At 38.8% G+C, this 15,314-nt stretch overlaps 1 protein-coding gene across 10 annotated transcripts in view; it reads right to left on the bottom strand.

The window, feature by feature from the left end:
• The window catches only part of LOC117236049 (disks large 1 tumor suppressor protein-like), a 440,507-nt gene that overhangs the window by 109,905 nt on the left and 315,288 nt on the right, over window positions 1-15,314 (bottom strand). For all 10 annotated transcript variants that reach the window (XM_033498652.1, XM_033498654.1, XM_033498657.1 and 7 more), the window contains one exon: window positions 14,495-14,668. In XM_033498652.1, coding sequence (XP_033354543.1) covers window positions 14,495-14,668 — 174 coding nt within the window. The remainder of the gene's footprint in view (window positions 1-14,494; window positions 14,669-15,314) is intronic.

Raw genomic sequence — 15,314 nt, 5'->3', positions numbered from 1 at the left:
ACCTCATATCTATTAATAATTATACTTCAATTAAGAAAGTAAGTAGCAGAAGAGTTTGAATGATTAAAAACATAATTTTACTAATGGAATCTGCTTCAAACAGGTTCAAACTAACTATCGAATAAACTTGGTCTTTCCATGGCAGAAAATTAGCAGGACGCATAAATAACATAGTTACCTTAATAATGGTATTACGATGTTGAATTTCCCATAAATGCATAAACATCCGCAGTAAAACTTCATTTATGTAAATTACATATAACTAAAGTTCATACGAGTAGAATAGAAGTTTATTGATCTTTTTATGATTATGATTTCTTGTTTGAATAATAAAAGTGCACGTCTAAATATGTTAGTAGACACAATCGATCGGAATTCAGTTAAACGAACACTAACTGAAAGAAGCTTTGTGTCATTTAAGTAACAAGCCGAAAGCATCGGTTAAGAAAATGACCTTTTCTCTTCATATTTCGCGTGGAGAATCGATAGAATGGATGAATTATGCAATCGAATGTTTCCTTCGACTTGTACCAAATAGAAGTCGGCATTAGATGGCAAACGTCAAGATAACTGGTTCTTGAGCGAACATAAAAATTGTAACGCACGCGATGCACATAATGTGCGCCGTGTTGACCGCGAGAAACGTATTCGATGAGGTAAGCTGTTTGCATATCAGCACGTTTCGAAGAAAAATCAACAATGTTAATACAACGTTACTACCGTAACCTAGTCACGGAATTGATTGTTTCAACGCTACAGGTACGAATGTTGGAATACAATTCTATTCAAAATTATTCTATCTTTTAAGTCGAAAAATCATTACGTTAAATAATTTTTCATCAATTCTTGAATATGAATGTTCCTTATCTCTAACTGACAAAGCTTTCATAATTAATCTGTTTAATTAAAGATTATTATTAATATATCATATTAAACTATTAACTAAAGATAAATATTGTATTATAAAAAAAGGAATTTGACAAAATTTGAAGGAAATTTTACGAACGTTTGTGCTCTAAATATTACGAAGTATTACGAATAAAGAATGCATTCGATGGAATTTTATCCGAAGAAGAGTTTGCTAATATTTTATTAAAGATAATTTATACTTAAACATACTAACGCGATGCATGTAGGAAATTGTTCGGTCTCGTTTTAATAAACATTGTCGCGAAACGTAAATGTGTATCAGGGTCGCAACCTCGATCCTCGAGGAAAGACGAGCTGGAAACATAAACCGCGCCGCGTGTACGGAGAAGTGGCATTGTTAGAACAGCGTCGTGTTGTACTTGAATTTCCGTCTAACAGCTGCAACCACGGAAAGTTGCACGCTGACGTGGGTTTGACTCGTCGATAAACGTTTCGAGAACTTTTGCGTACTATTAAAACATCAAGGACGATGTGAGAGCAATTAATCCGATCATGGCGGCATATGGTGTAACAATAAGAACGGTAATAGACAACGATTACATCATAATGAAACTTGAAATTTACGATAATATCGATAAATTACACTACGAAGTTTTAACCGAACGTTCATTTCTTGTAGCAGAATGCTTGGTTTACGTTCTTTTTTTCATAAAGCGGAACAAAAGTTTGATTACAGTTACTTGTGTAATTAAACAAAAATTATTTTATTCAAAAATTTTTTTATTATTTTTTAAAATATCTACGTCGAAATAATTTTAATAAAGTCAGGTGCTATGGAATCGTTAAAAATGTTTCGAGATATACGTGAAAGTTTGAAATTTAAAAAAAAAGAGAGAGCAAGCTGAGAGACACACGGCCGCGGTCGTTCCGAACACTGACCTGTGTCACTAGCTGTGCTCGATTCATTTCGCTGCGCCACTCCAGCACTCGTGTATCCGACCGTATTATATTTTTCAAATCGAATATATTGTATTTCTCTGTTTACATGACTCTCGTCTCGTATACGGCGAGGCTTTATAACTACAAGTGGCTTGTTCTCGTATTTTTCAAAACAGCCATTCGACGTTAACTTTGCCGATATTTCAACAAACCCACCGCTAAATAATTTGCATAGAAAAACGTCATACGGCTTACAATCGACGGTGATAAAGAAACTCACACAATGGCCCTTCCACGAGCAACGACCTGCGTCATTGCTTGTACTTGGCACAGTTACAGCCAGCTTTCGAACACGAGAGATGCGTCACGTTCACAAGTACAAAGCCCATGTATCGACTGTTGCATTCGACTACATCAAGCCCTAACCTCTTTAGCACCTACTGCGACGATAATGCACCAAAATCGCAACAAATACCGACGTGAAACTATCATGTCCATCAAACAAACCCACACACTACCGAAAGTTTAAATCCTCAAGCCCTCGATTTACCTCATTGACAGCCCTTTTCACTCCAATTTCGATCTCGATTCTTCGAAAATCATGTTTCCCAACGTTAGAAACAACACAAACTACGCTACCACGACCACCAAATCGGTTACCAGCTTCAAATTCCTCTGCTGCACTAGACCGAGCATTCGTGTTCACGCGTATGTTCACCTCTCGACACCGTGACACGCTCACCGACGTGGTAACCGAGCTCGACGAGCGAGGGATAGTGGTTTGCAGATGCAATCCCGATAGACCTAACCTTCGTCCGCGTTGTCCGCGCGTGTCAAGGTGACCGGCACGACCAGGTTAAGACGCAAGACGACGAGGACGCACAGTACGTGGCGCGCAAACCGTGAATGGGAAACATCGCGACGCAACCGCAACCAGAGGCCGGAAAACCGAAGTTTAATCAGCAACTCGCGGGAGCGGCGTAGTCGCGAGCACTGACCTACGTCACTGGGCGCACTTGGCACACTACTGAGCGCGCCGCCGCTCCTCGTGTACGTACGTGTGTTTCCGTGTACGCGCTCCACCTTCTCCTGCCCTCTCACTTCTCACTCACTCTTTCTATCTTACTTCCATCCACCCTCTCTTTTTCACCCTCCGTGCGCCTTTCTCCCTGCTTCATCGCGCGCTCTTTCCTCCCTTTTCGATTTGTGCTCGACTGCGTCCATGTAGCCGGTCATACCATAACGGGTTGAACCGTACCGCCACCTCGTGAAAATTGCATTCACCCTGCCGTCGCGTGATCTGCCGCGTCGACTAACCTATCTACCGATGCTGCTCTAGAATCAGGCTTTCTTTGAGATTCCTTCTCGATTTCTCCAATGATAATGTTGGAATTGCCAGCGTATTCAGGTAAGATGGTAGAGATTATTAGAATATCCCAGTAGATGTACGTTCATGTGAGAGAGTCTTCCCTTTTTGTAGGGATTTTGGAAGATAGAATTTTTTTTAGAAGAACTTTGTCGACTTGGAGAGTTCATTAACTTGTACCGTATGATAAGTTTAACGCTAGAATTTTAGCCAGATAGGAATATGATCATACATTTCATCGTAGCATTTTAAGTATAATTATTAAAGTGCGGGATACATTTTATATTTTTATGTTTCGTATACTTTTAATATTTAAGTTTGATACATTTACTGCGCAGAAACACAAAGTTATATAAAACATCCAAAGTAAAGTACATATTATTACATTTAGAAAACGACACATTCTTTCATTCAAGTTGAGATGGTTTTTTGTGTTTGTTGTTTGTGTGCCAACCAATGAACTTGCATAAAGATCTGCAGTCTAATAATCATCCATGTAAGATATTTAGATACCTACATCTTATAGGGTAGTTTTAGGATTGATATATGGTATACTTAAATTTGAATATATTAAAAAATAATATCGCAGGTGAAGTAAGGTGTTTTCATTTTTCCATTTTACGTCCAAAACGAATTGGTCGTTCAAGGCCTTTTGCCTGACTGCGAATGACGTCATAAGTGACTCTTTCTTTTACAATCTCGATACGCGCTTTGAACGCTACTCGACTCGTTTCGGATAAAGGACGTATGTCAGCATGTTTCTCATTCGTGTAATGGTTCATCGTACCAAATTCAGTTTCTCGGGCTTATTGGATAACATTGATTATCCTCAGATAGTCGATCATTCGTGTAACGTGATTCATCGGGAATAATTTCGAGGAACTTACTTGAGATTATTATTAAACGATCATTCGAGCACCAAAGAGCTCGTGATTCGTTGTCTGTCCAATAATAGCCCCGGATATCGGAAGACTACGAAATAAACGATCGACGAGAATGTCTTTCGTTAAGCAGTCGAATACGCCTGAATCTGATCAATAATGCGAAACAATACGAGGTGGTTTTCAATCGAGAATGCTCCGCATCGATGATCGTCGATTCGTTGTCGCGTACCAAAAGAAAAATTGTATCTGGCGCGTGTTCGAATCGATAACCAGGACCCACTGGATGCAGCGTCTGCAGTACTTTCGAAAGCTGTAAATAAAAAAAAGAGAAGCGCGAGATTTAATTAAAAGCATCTCTGCAACGACGGGTCACGAACAATACGATCATTGTATCGCGCGATATTTAGCAGCTTCTAGTCAGAACGCGTCGTTTCTATTTGATATTTCTTCGAGCAACAATAGAATTCTCTTGAAATAAAGTAGGAGAAGCATTATCTACGTTACGCTAGCCTTCTCTCTCCTTCAGTCAGCTTATTCCAAAGTATTGGTTGCTCGAGGCGAGCTCAAGTCGAGCTCGAGGCACCATTTGCGATTCAATCGCATTCATGTTCTGCCACCGATACTCTCGGATTCTCTTAGACTTCCCTTCGATCGAATACCGAGCCTTTTTATCTTCTATCAAGCGATGGAGGACCTGGAAATCTCATTCGTTTCGCGATATTTCGTCGAACACCTGCACTCCAGTTTATGTTCTATCATATACAAGACTCAAGCGAATTGTTTTTACGTTTCATACGGAAAGAGAAGTATTAAATATTGATTGCAATAAAGAGAAGCCAATTTCTTTTCACGTTATTAAAGAATTAATAATGTAAAAATTCTAGTATGACTTGCGTTATATTTTCTAGATATTCATCAGCGTCGGCAACTCTACGGTCGATTTTCCTGAGTCACGTCGCAATAGCCTAATTTATGACACCCGCAAATGTTCGTTGTTTGCTCTTCCCAAATATAAATAGAGAATCAAACGATCGTTCCAAGTATACGGAGTTTTACGTTCTTTCAACCCTCTTTTAATGCTTCTCATAAAACAATCCAGTTTCGATTCACCACGGAGTATAAATACAAACGCGCAGTCGACGAACGAAAAAAAAGTTTCGCGCTTGGCAACAACGTCTCCAGTTGGATAAAAGGACTCAAACGAACCACCGCGACGTTTTAACATTTCGCCGGTGTGCATTATGTTAATGCACCGAGGGACAAGAGTGTAATGAGCGAGGAATTCCTTGCTCGCGGTAAGAAGCCTTACCTTTCAAAGTGAATGAAAAGGAAAAGTTCGGGTGAAATAGGCTTGGCCGACTCGGTGAGGATCTTTCAAGGAAATGAACGGAAAAGGTATACTCTAGACGGCAGTTCGTTTCAAAGATATCCATACAATAAGAGAGTGATAAAAGTTTACGGACGTTGCCGTTCGAAACTCGGTTCGTTTTCTCCGTGAGCTGCAATAAAAACCTCTGTCCTGAAAGAATAATCGACGAGAAGTTTTTTAAAAGCAAACTTTAATTCTCGTATAAACATCTACCAGAGACAGATTAGATACGCCCGGAGTCTTGTGTCCCCGAACAAAGAATAACGTTGACTGTACGCGCAGTAGTTACAGACGACTAATGTCAGACAGTCAAGAAGCGAGCATCGAGTAACGACTGTTCGTCTGTTGCCGTTGGTTGTCAGTGTTATTTTATTTTACGACTGTTTAATGATAACGAGCGCATTGCATTCTGGAAAATTAAGCATTTTACTACGATAATTGTTTAGTTAAATTAAAAGCTTAATTACTTTCACGAGCGTAACTGTTACGTTTCACTACTATTACCGTTATATTTCGTATGTATTATGAAAGCGAAAGAAATTAGTAATGACAAATATTATTTATATAAAAAATGACAATTAAATATGTATATATATATACGTCGGAGATGAAAGGACACCGGGGTCTTCCCTTTGGAATTTTTCGAAAAACTCCCAATATTTTAGTCTCTATAATTTAACTCGATTATAATTGTCCGAGATTTATGATAGTGAGCTTAGGCTCGAGGCGACAAGTCGCCGAACGTAGCCGCGATCACGAGATGAACGTTTTTATCTAACAGAGGTATGGAGTAATTCTATAGCTCCCCTTAAAAGAAATAGTTGTAGCGGCACGCGACAGTAAACATTCCAACAATTTCTGTCTCGTGGCTCGCCACACATAGACCCTATTCTTCGGACAAGATGATTACCAGATGTCAATGCATCTTCACAGTACATGTTCAGCCTCTAACAGTCCCTAAATCTACCACCTACTACGGAAAGATACGGGAAATCTGCTTTTTTCACGAGTGACGCTTCCCGCTAGCAACTTTCTCTTAAGGGCGGTTAGCATCCTTCTTCAACCACCAACGTAGAAGTTAACCAATTAACAGGAACGTCCATTCCCCTCACTTTCCGAACGAAGGCTTTTCTCGACAAATCCGATGATCTCGCGTTCTTAGACACACCCCATCATAGTTCTCTGCAGCATCATCGTGACGGAAAGTCATTCTCTCGTGAGGTCGCATTAGCGCGATACATAACATCTTTATGCTCGGTGGATATTCCACGTTTTAACAAAGAGTTAGTTCAATAATACTTGTACCGTAGACAAGCAAGTGGAATACAACTTGGACTTTGGAAGAAAACGCATTTGGTTATCCCGTTGACCGCCGATTCGTTATTGTACTTAAGATCATTGTCATTAGCATCTCGAGTATCTAGTTACCATGGTTACTTGGCAAATTCTGTAATAATCGTATTTGCGCTAGTAAATATCTTCTCTATTGCATAACAACAATGTCTAATCCAAATGAAGATTCGTTTCACGCCCCTAGCCCCAATCATAATGTGAACCCGACATATATACAGGGTGGTTGGTAACTGGTGGTACAAGCGGAAAGGGGGTGATTCTATGCGAAAAAAGAAGTCGAAAATATAGAATAAAAATTTTTCGTTTGAAGCTTTGTTTTCGAGAAAATCGACTTTGAATTTTCGCTCGGTACGCGTGCACTTTATCACGTCTTGTTATAACGTATTTCACTGTAGATCGTTGTCTCGATAGAAAAATTAAAAAAAATTTTTATTCTATATTTTCGACTTCTTTTTTCGCGTAGAATCACCCCGTTTCCGCTTGTACCACCAGTTACCAACCACCCTGTATATTTGGGATAGTGTGACATCAGGGAAGGACGTAGCGTGAGAGGTAATTGTTTATTAGCATTGTCAAGATATGTTAACGTTTTCAAGGAGTGTTGTGAGCGTTTCCAAGGTATGTTAAGGAAAAAGTGAGCATGGAAAACATTGTAAATGAGAGTTGAGAGAGTTAGAGTTGAATTTATCGTTGTCATGTGAAGATTGTTGTGTTGTTGTGTCGTAGAAGTAGTGAGTAACGAATACGTGAAACGGGGTTTTATATTCGATTTCGTGTGAGTGCAAACGATATTGTATTAATCATACTGTTACCTACAAACTAATAATATAACATTCCTACAAAAATATATACCATATATTCGTGTACAGTTGAAATGAAATCCCACTGAGGACTTAATATTTAATAAAAACTGTTACGACCGTTCGCGGAGAGACGCGGTCGCTAGGAAAACGCGTCAGCGAGAGGCGTAAATTCTCGCTACGATTATGTTAATCGACGCCGCGAAATAGTCGTTCCCCTGTTTCGGTTAAGATAACAGAGGTGGTTTAATGAATGTAACACTGTATTAACAGGTTAACATAGAATAATATATTTTACAATAATATGATGAATATGTTACAGAAATTTGACTCGACTTTGCGATATCTCCAGATAAATTCGTTTGCTCGTCAGATTTGTCGAAGTGTCACGTTAGACTCGTCAGAAGGAACTGATCGCCCTTCGATTATTCCTTTGTCTCATTTGGAAGACGACTCCCACTATGCTCGGGTCACGCCACCGCTCGCGCCTATGATCACGTATGCCTCTTCTTGTGTGAAAACGTAACGGTTAAAAATCGACGTTTCTAGAGCTCGCTGCTTGGCGACAATTATGCTCTCGTCAATACATTGTATATGATCCGGCGGGCAGATAAGACGGTCTGCCTGCGACGCTGTAGGACCGCGAGCGACGGTTAGAAAATACAGCCTGTGGTAAGCCTCGTGGCGTAACAAAAACTATTGTATATATGAATACGAAATTATACTAATCTACATTGCTCATGCAATTTCTTGCATGAAATGCAATTCCACATAGCCAACTATTTTTATTTTCTCGTACATAAGCCAAACGAGACGGCTTTTAATACAGAAATTCGCAAAAAATTAACATGAACGATATAAATTGCTACCTTCCTAAAACTAGCTTACGTGAACGTCAGTTAAAATGACGAAACGATGTACGAAACAAAGGTTTTACGAATATTTATCGTTGATATGGTTATGGTATTATGGTTGAAGCACGGTAATGTCGAGTATATGTCGAGAATCATAGAAGTCACACGAAAGAGGCGATTTTTGACGGGGATTAAAAGTTTCTTGCGTGATGTTACAAGGGAAGGGGCAACGTTCGTTGCAAGAAAGGGACTCATAAGAAACGCTCACGATAGCTCCTTACCAGTCACGCCAGAAAGTCACTCGTTAAATACAAAATAATAAGACGAACGCGGGTTCGGACACATTCGTATCATGATATCGAACTGGTACACCGGGACTTGGTTTCCTGGTTCTTCGCGCACGAATACGCGTGTCTCGAACCAGCTGATTGCAGAGCGTCACGAAGTCTCGATTGATTCTTATGCACCACGAGAGTGGAGAATAGCTTCGACCTTTCTTGCTGCGGCTAAAATAACGTTAAACGTTTTTAGAAGCGTTTCCACCAAGCGTACATATATATTTAGTAAATTAAAATTTGTTTGATGGAAACACTATATTGTATATATAAATATATAGAACTCGACGTGTTCGTTCGTTCTATTTATATACCGTTGTTTAAAATTTTTCCTTACGTTTTGTTGTTCTAAGTAACAATTTTTGATAAACAGGGGAATGATGAAAATCTTAATGTAAACATGTTTTCTTCGTTAAACTGGTTTTTAGATTACAATTATTTCTTTGTCTCAATCGTTCTCGTTAATAATCGTGGTAGAATAATTGATTTTCAAATCGAACATATATCTTACATCAGTCTTTAATATCTTGCTGTTTATTGTTATTCTTCTATTTTAATATTTTATAATACACCATCTATCATTATATTACTACAAAAATTGTATTAAATTGAAAACTATTTCTTCTCATCATATCGTTTTGTTTCTAATGTGTCTGTTTAAATCATTTTGCATATTTCATGAAACTAATTCAAACACATTTGCGCGTCAACCAGTTGTTCACGCAGAGGGATAAAACACGATTTCGGAGACCCACCAAATCTGGGGTTGATCTACAACGTATATAGGCGAAACCGAAGCTTTAAAAGGTACTCACGGCTTGTACACAGTCGTGTCTGCGTTGCAGACTTTATCTATGAAGCCAACACGCGGCCATTGCCGAGGGTAATTCGTGAACCGAGCGAATAGTGATTAGATTACAAGCTAAAACGTTGCGAGCTATGCTTGTCAATTAAATCCCGGTACTCTGCCAGAGTTCTGCAATAAAATGATATGCATCGAGTGCCATATCCTACGATTGAATCGAGACACGCTCTTTAATAATAGAATATTATGCATGCAAAACCTTCCACTAGAAATAACAACGATTCTTAGCATGATAATTTCGATAAATTTTTTTTTCGTTCAATTTTACATTAAATATTAATTATAATTAAGTTAGCATTAGAGGTATCAAAAAGTTCTTTGTCTTTGCAATTGGTACCTATACATGTATATACAAGTATCAAAGTCAGATTAATATTAGATTAATATTATATATACCTATTTGTTTAATCATTTATATGTCAGCATATCTATACACATTGCAAATCGGTAGTTCTGCATATGATATGATGAACACCTAGTATTAATTCTACAATTTTTATATAATTTATTTATATTATTTATTTGTAACTCGACACTAACTGTTTTTCATATTCTAATATTTACAAGAAAATATCTTTCCACTGAAAAGAGAATAATCCGACGCTCACACTGTAAGTAATAAAAAAGGAAGAAAGAAATGATGAAAGCAACATTTTAAAATCTCTCACACTAACAATCGCATGGTTTTGTCGTCGAATACCCCTAAAAGCTGCAGCGTCATCGACGATTAGAAGAAAATGTGTCGGGGTTTCCGTAATTTCTTCCACGCATTTCGTAGAAACAATTCACTGGAAATAGTGGATATAAAGGACCGATACGCATCAGATGCATTAACGAGCGAGCCACGTTCTATGATCGCATCTCGCGTCTACGTACATTATCCTCCGGCACGCATTAAGCCACGGTTACATGTACGAACGCGCAATTTATACACGGGGCCTGGCTACGTATAGGTGTCATATCGTCAGTGACAGAGACCGAGCATGACGCGTGTGCTCAGCGCGTGTAATAAGCGGAATAAAAGAGAACTTGAACGTGTAGGAAGTGCATAATGCTCGGTGGAATGCGGCATTTTACATGAACAGCGAAACACGCGCAACGCTCCGTGGAGTGGACGCGGTACGCTTTGAATTTTTAGAGGCATTTTGTGGTCGACTGTGCCAGTTTTTAGAAACTATGGATACAGCGAGCATTGCAAAGGGGTATGATGTGGTTTTGTAATTTATTTTTTAGGCGATCTCTTTTTTTTGCTTTTTTAATTGTTCCGAACTTTTAAATGGTTTTTTCGTAGTCTTTTTAAATATAGAAATACAGTGACTCATGAAAATATTTGCACGCTTAGTATAGAATGTTTGCATAAATATATTATGTGCGTTGTACGAAACGTTTTGAAATCCCAGTAGTAATTATCTAATGTAATAAGATACCATTGTCACGAATACATTTACAAAGTTTGAAAGCAATCTGGTAATGTATACAAAAGTCACAAGATATCTACTGGAAACATGTGTTTAATAAAAAATTATGCCTACAGTATTAGCATTTTACAATATTAGCATATTAGTTAGTTATATAGTTAGTTAGTTAGTAATATATTGAAAAAATATATTCATAAAAATTTAAGAACGTCGCATAACCAATTATAATGTAACTCATATAAATGAAAATAGAAATGACACTTTCGATTAATATAATTGTATTATAGAAATACGAACACAGCTTTTAGCAAATAATTACTTAATATTTATGATGTATTTACATATACATCTTCCACAGTGAAAGAATTAAATTACGTAATCGAGATACGTTATAATCGAATTTACCATAAAACGAATAAATACGCGAGCATAGTGACCAACTGGAATTTCATACGAGAGCAGTGTGCATTTTGCAGTGAGCTTCCGAATTATGCATGAGTAGCGAGTATCGAACCGGGATGGCTGTATTGCATTCGCCGCTTCGCGGTGTATATATATATATATATTAGCAGTATGTATTACATGTGTGGAGAAATCAACCAAGCAAAGGACGTAGTAAACGCTGAGTTGTCATCAGATACATGATACGATTTATCAGCAGCCGATTAAACGACCCAAGTCGATACCGTGCGTCGTAGTAGAGTTGGCATCGCATGTCGAGAATCGACCTGTTCAATTATAATATTTTATAAACGGAACCAGGCTACCCGAACGCGTGTGATCGCGTGCAATTCAGCTAATTGCACGCCGATAACGAAGAAGGTTTATCGTTAATTAAACGTTGCCCGTTCGTTTCATTTATGCCTTGACTTTTGCATAACTTGCCGCCGATCTATTCTCATTCGAATGCCGTGTAGTACGAAACAGAATGCGAATGCGATCGAATCTCGTGTCATTTAACAGTACAGAGAGTAAAAAGTGCAGAGGGAGGGGACGAAGAAAAAATATCGAACAAAGTGATGCCGCGCGGAGAGAGATTCAACGGAGGAATATCTTGCTGGTGAAAATAATGTCCTTCGGAGCGTTCTCGCGCACTCACAAAAGAATCGCATAGAACGAGATACTGTAGGAAATAAAATAGTACTAGACCATATCTAGGTCACCTTAAAGGGCACACGCCTAGTCGAATTACCAGCGAGAAATGGAGAGAGGTGCTTTGCGTCTGTGCAATTGGACCGAATAACCCCTACCACCTGAATCTTCCTAAGTTCGTTCCATTAATTCTGCCTCGGGAGCATCGTTTCGATCTTCGAACGTAGGGGATTTCAGACGGTTGACGAAGTTGGTCCGTGTTCCCCAAACCGAAATGCTCTTCGATCATGTTATTAGAGCTATTATTGTTTGGTATAAGACATGAGTCGAATATGTTGTATCATCGGTCATGCTTGTTCTATCTGTTCGATTTGTTAAGAGGAATAAAATCAGAGATGATGTTTCATTTAATTGGGTTTCATTGGGTTCCACGACGATCATAAAATTGTTCAGTCGTAGTTGTTGTAATTTCGAACAGCTGAAAGCCGATACTATATGGAAAGATACGGAATGTCACAATAAATCACCGGAGAAAATCGAGGAAGAAAAGGAGAAACCGGCCAGAAGGAAGATATGTTCGCGTCACGACAAGGAAATTATTGCATTTATGGTTGAAAACATATCGTCGCTGGTAATTCCATTCGGTGAATGGAATTGGAATACCAATGAGAGACAGCGTGCATCGAGGATGATAACCTGCTTCGTTTTATAAGTAATCTTCGAAATCAACGTAGCGTGGTAAATAACTATATATCTATAGCCTTTTGTACATTCGCGATATTCTCAAATTCAAAACCAATATCGAATTAACAGGTTGATTTCAACTGAGATATCATCCCGCTTACGCAAATTCTTATTGAGAGCAATTTAAAACGAATACATTTATACGAAAATAATGATATGACTGTTTAATAATTTGATTTATAAAATAATCAGAAATGAACGAGTTCACATATTCTATATCATTTCTAAAATTAACATCGCTATGAGCTCAGGGGAAATTTTATACGTCGAAATAATCTGCGTTCGCTTTCGCTATCATTTAACGCAAATCGATAATTCGATTTATCAAAGCAAATAATGCGAATATTTCTCTACGATACGATAACCGCGTGGACTTATCGCGATTCGTTTCAACGATCAGAGTGATCCTATTCATGAATCATTTTCTGATATTCTCTATCTTAATTATAGATTCACACACACCAATGAACTTAACTCCGATCTAACTAAAACATTATCTTTACAAGTATTCTATTATACGGTCCTATACAATTCACTTCAAACAATCACGTAAAAATATTTTGCATATTAAAAGAGATGTGAAAGATATAAAAAAGAACGCAAAGAGGAAATACTATAAACGTCACCGAGACGGATCGATACATGCAATTCGTGTCATCCAACGATAAATAAAAAGCATTTATCCGCGAGGAGACACTCGTTCTGTCATTGATTACTCGTGACGAAAAAGACCATTAAGTTCCTGCTATTCACGGCAAGTCGGTCGTGTCGGAAGAGAAGATCAATAATGTGTTTCAATTTGTCACGCCGATTCAAAGGTGTCCCTCGCGTCTCATTAACGCCGGAGATTTTCTCTTTCCGGCCAAGTCGTCGTCATTCACACCCCCGCAGAGATGCACTCGCGACACACTTCAGCACTTGATCGAACTTCCGGAGAACCGGTCACATCCAGCCCAGAGTCGACGAGCCACGAAGCCACGGTCGGACTGGTTCGTGCACGTGTATCTCCGAATATCCATACGATAACGTAGATTACTATGTTGCCAGTTATATGACGAGGGCACCATCGGACGAATATTCGTGGAAACTGATAAGTTTGTACGCGCTACCTTTCGTGGGGTGATAACATTAATTTGAGGGTGGAAAATAGATTACCTTTGGAACGGACTTTTACGTTTGAATAGATATAAAAAAATTGGAGATCGTATAAAGTTAAACGTTAAGTGAGAATATTTTCTATAATCTGAAATATTTAGCGTTCGATAGATTTCTGTAATTTGTAGTAATTAAAGGATTTTATCGATTGAGAATGGTCGGTAAGCCATTGACTAAGAGCAGGGTATTAGGATAGACGTGACATGTAGGTAAGCATAATATAGAGTAGCTCGTTACCGACGTTTCGTATCGATTTCGGGAATATTTACACGAAATTCTAGCAGATGGCGAACCTTCGAGGTCTTTTCTGAGCATGCGTCGAGACGCGTATGCGGGAACATTAAATTTGATAAACTGCTTACATGTAAGCTGCTCCTCCATCATTTTACGGAACATTTACAATTCAATAGGCAGACATTTGCGATGCAACGAGAAACTATTAAATATTACCTTGTTCAGGGCCTCGTGGCTAGTTAGGATGTGCTGGCTACCATCAGGATGTAGGATACGATCGACCGAATTCGGTCTAGGAACTCCGTCTAGTTGTCCTGCCTCTTTCAGCTGCGGTGGCGAAGGCGGTGGTGGCAGCTGCTCGTCCACTCCTCCACCAGTGTAACGGGTCTTCTGTAACCCCAGAGAATTTCAACATTTAACGATTTCAATCATTAATAATTTCTCACATTCGTAACATTTTTAAAAATAAACACCATCATTCTCCGCATTAGCCATTTCTAAATACTGACGTGCAGGCGATCGAGAATCGTTTGAATGAATTTACTGCGTCGCATCCTCCTCGATTTATGTTTAATATTCGATTGCCCGCGATCCGATTCTACGTTTGATTGTTGTTGGTGTCGTGTTATCTTCAACAGGCACATGTTGCTTGGCCTAACTTTTGGAACATTTAGAAAAATCATTTTGAACTCAGTAAATCGTAACAAATCGAAGAAAAAAGAAAGAAGGGATTGCGCGTCGGTGGTGAGCACGGTTTCGACTGACGAGGTTGCTTGCATCGGGTTTCGATATCGGTGATGCCTCTACTGTGCTAATCCTCCGGAATCCGGGGTTTTGTTTCATTATCGTGGCTGCGCGGGGCTTCCGGATACGATGGCCTGTCGAGTGGCCAACCACGGTATCAATGATCGAACGTTTATTGAAACCTTTTTGTTGAAAATAGCTCACATCTTGACAGCCACGTGAATAAATGCTAGTGTGAATGTCATCTATGAAATTCGATATCACTGAAGCCATTTTAACCGTACGTTTGTTG

The sequence above is a fragment of the Bombus vosnesenskii genome, unplaced genomic scaffold (assembly GCF_011952255.1).
Source record: "Bombus vosnesenskii isolate JDL3184/JDL3185 unplaced genomic scaffold, Bvos_JDL3184-5_v1.1 scf7180000013339, whole genome shotgun sequence".
NCBI classification, from domain to species: domain Eukaryota; kingdom Metazoa; phylum Arthropoda; class Insecta; order Hymenoptera; family Apidae; genus Bombus; species Bombus vosnesenskii.
The sequence above is the reverse complement of the archived record's forward strand: the minus strand, read 5'-3'. Positions and strand labels throughout refer to the sequence as shown.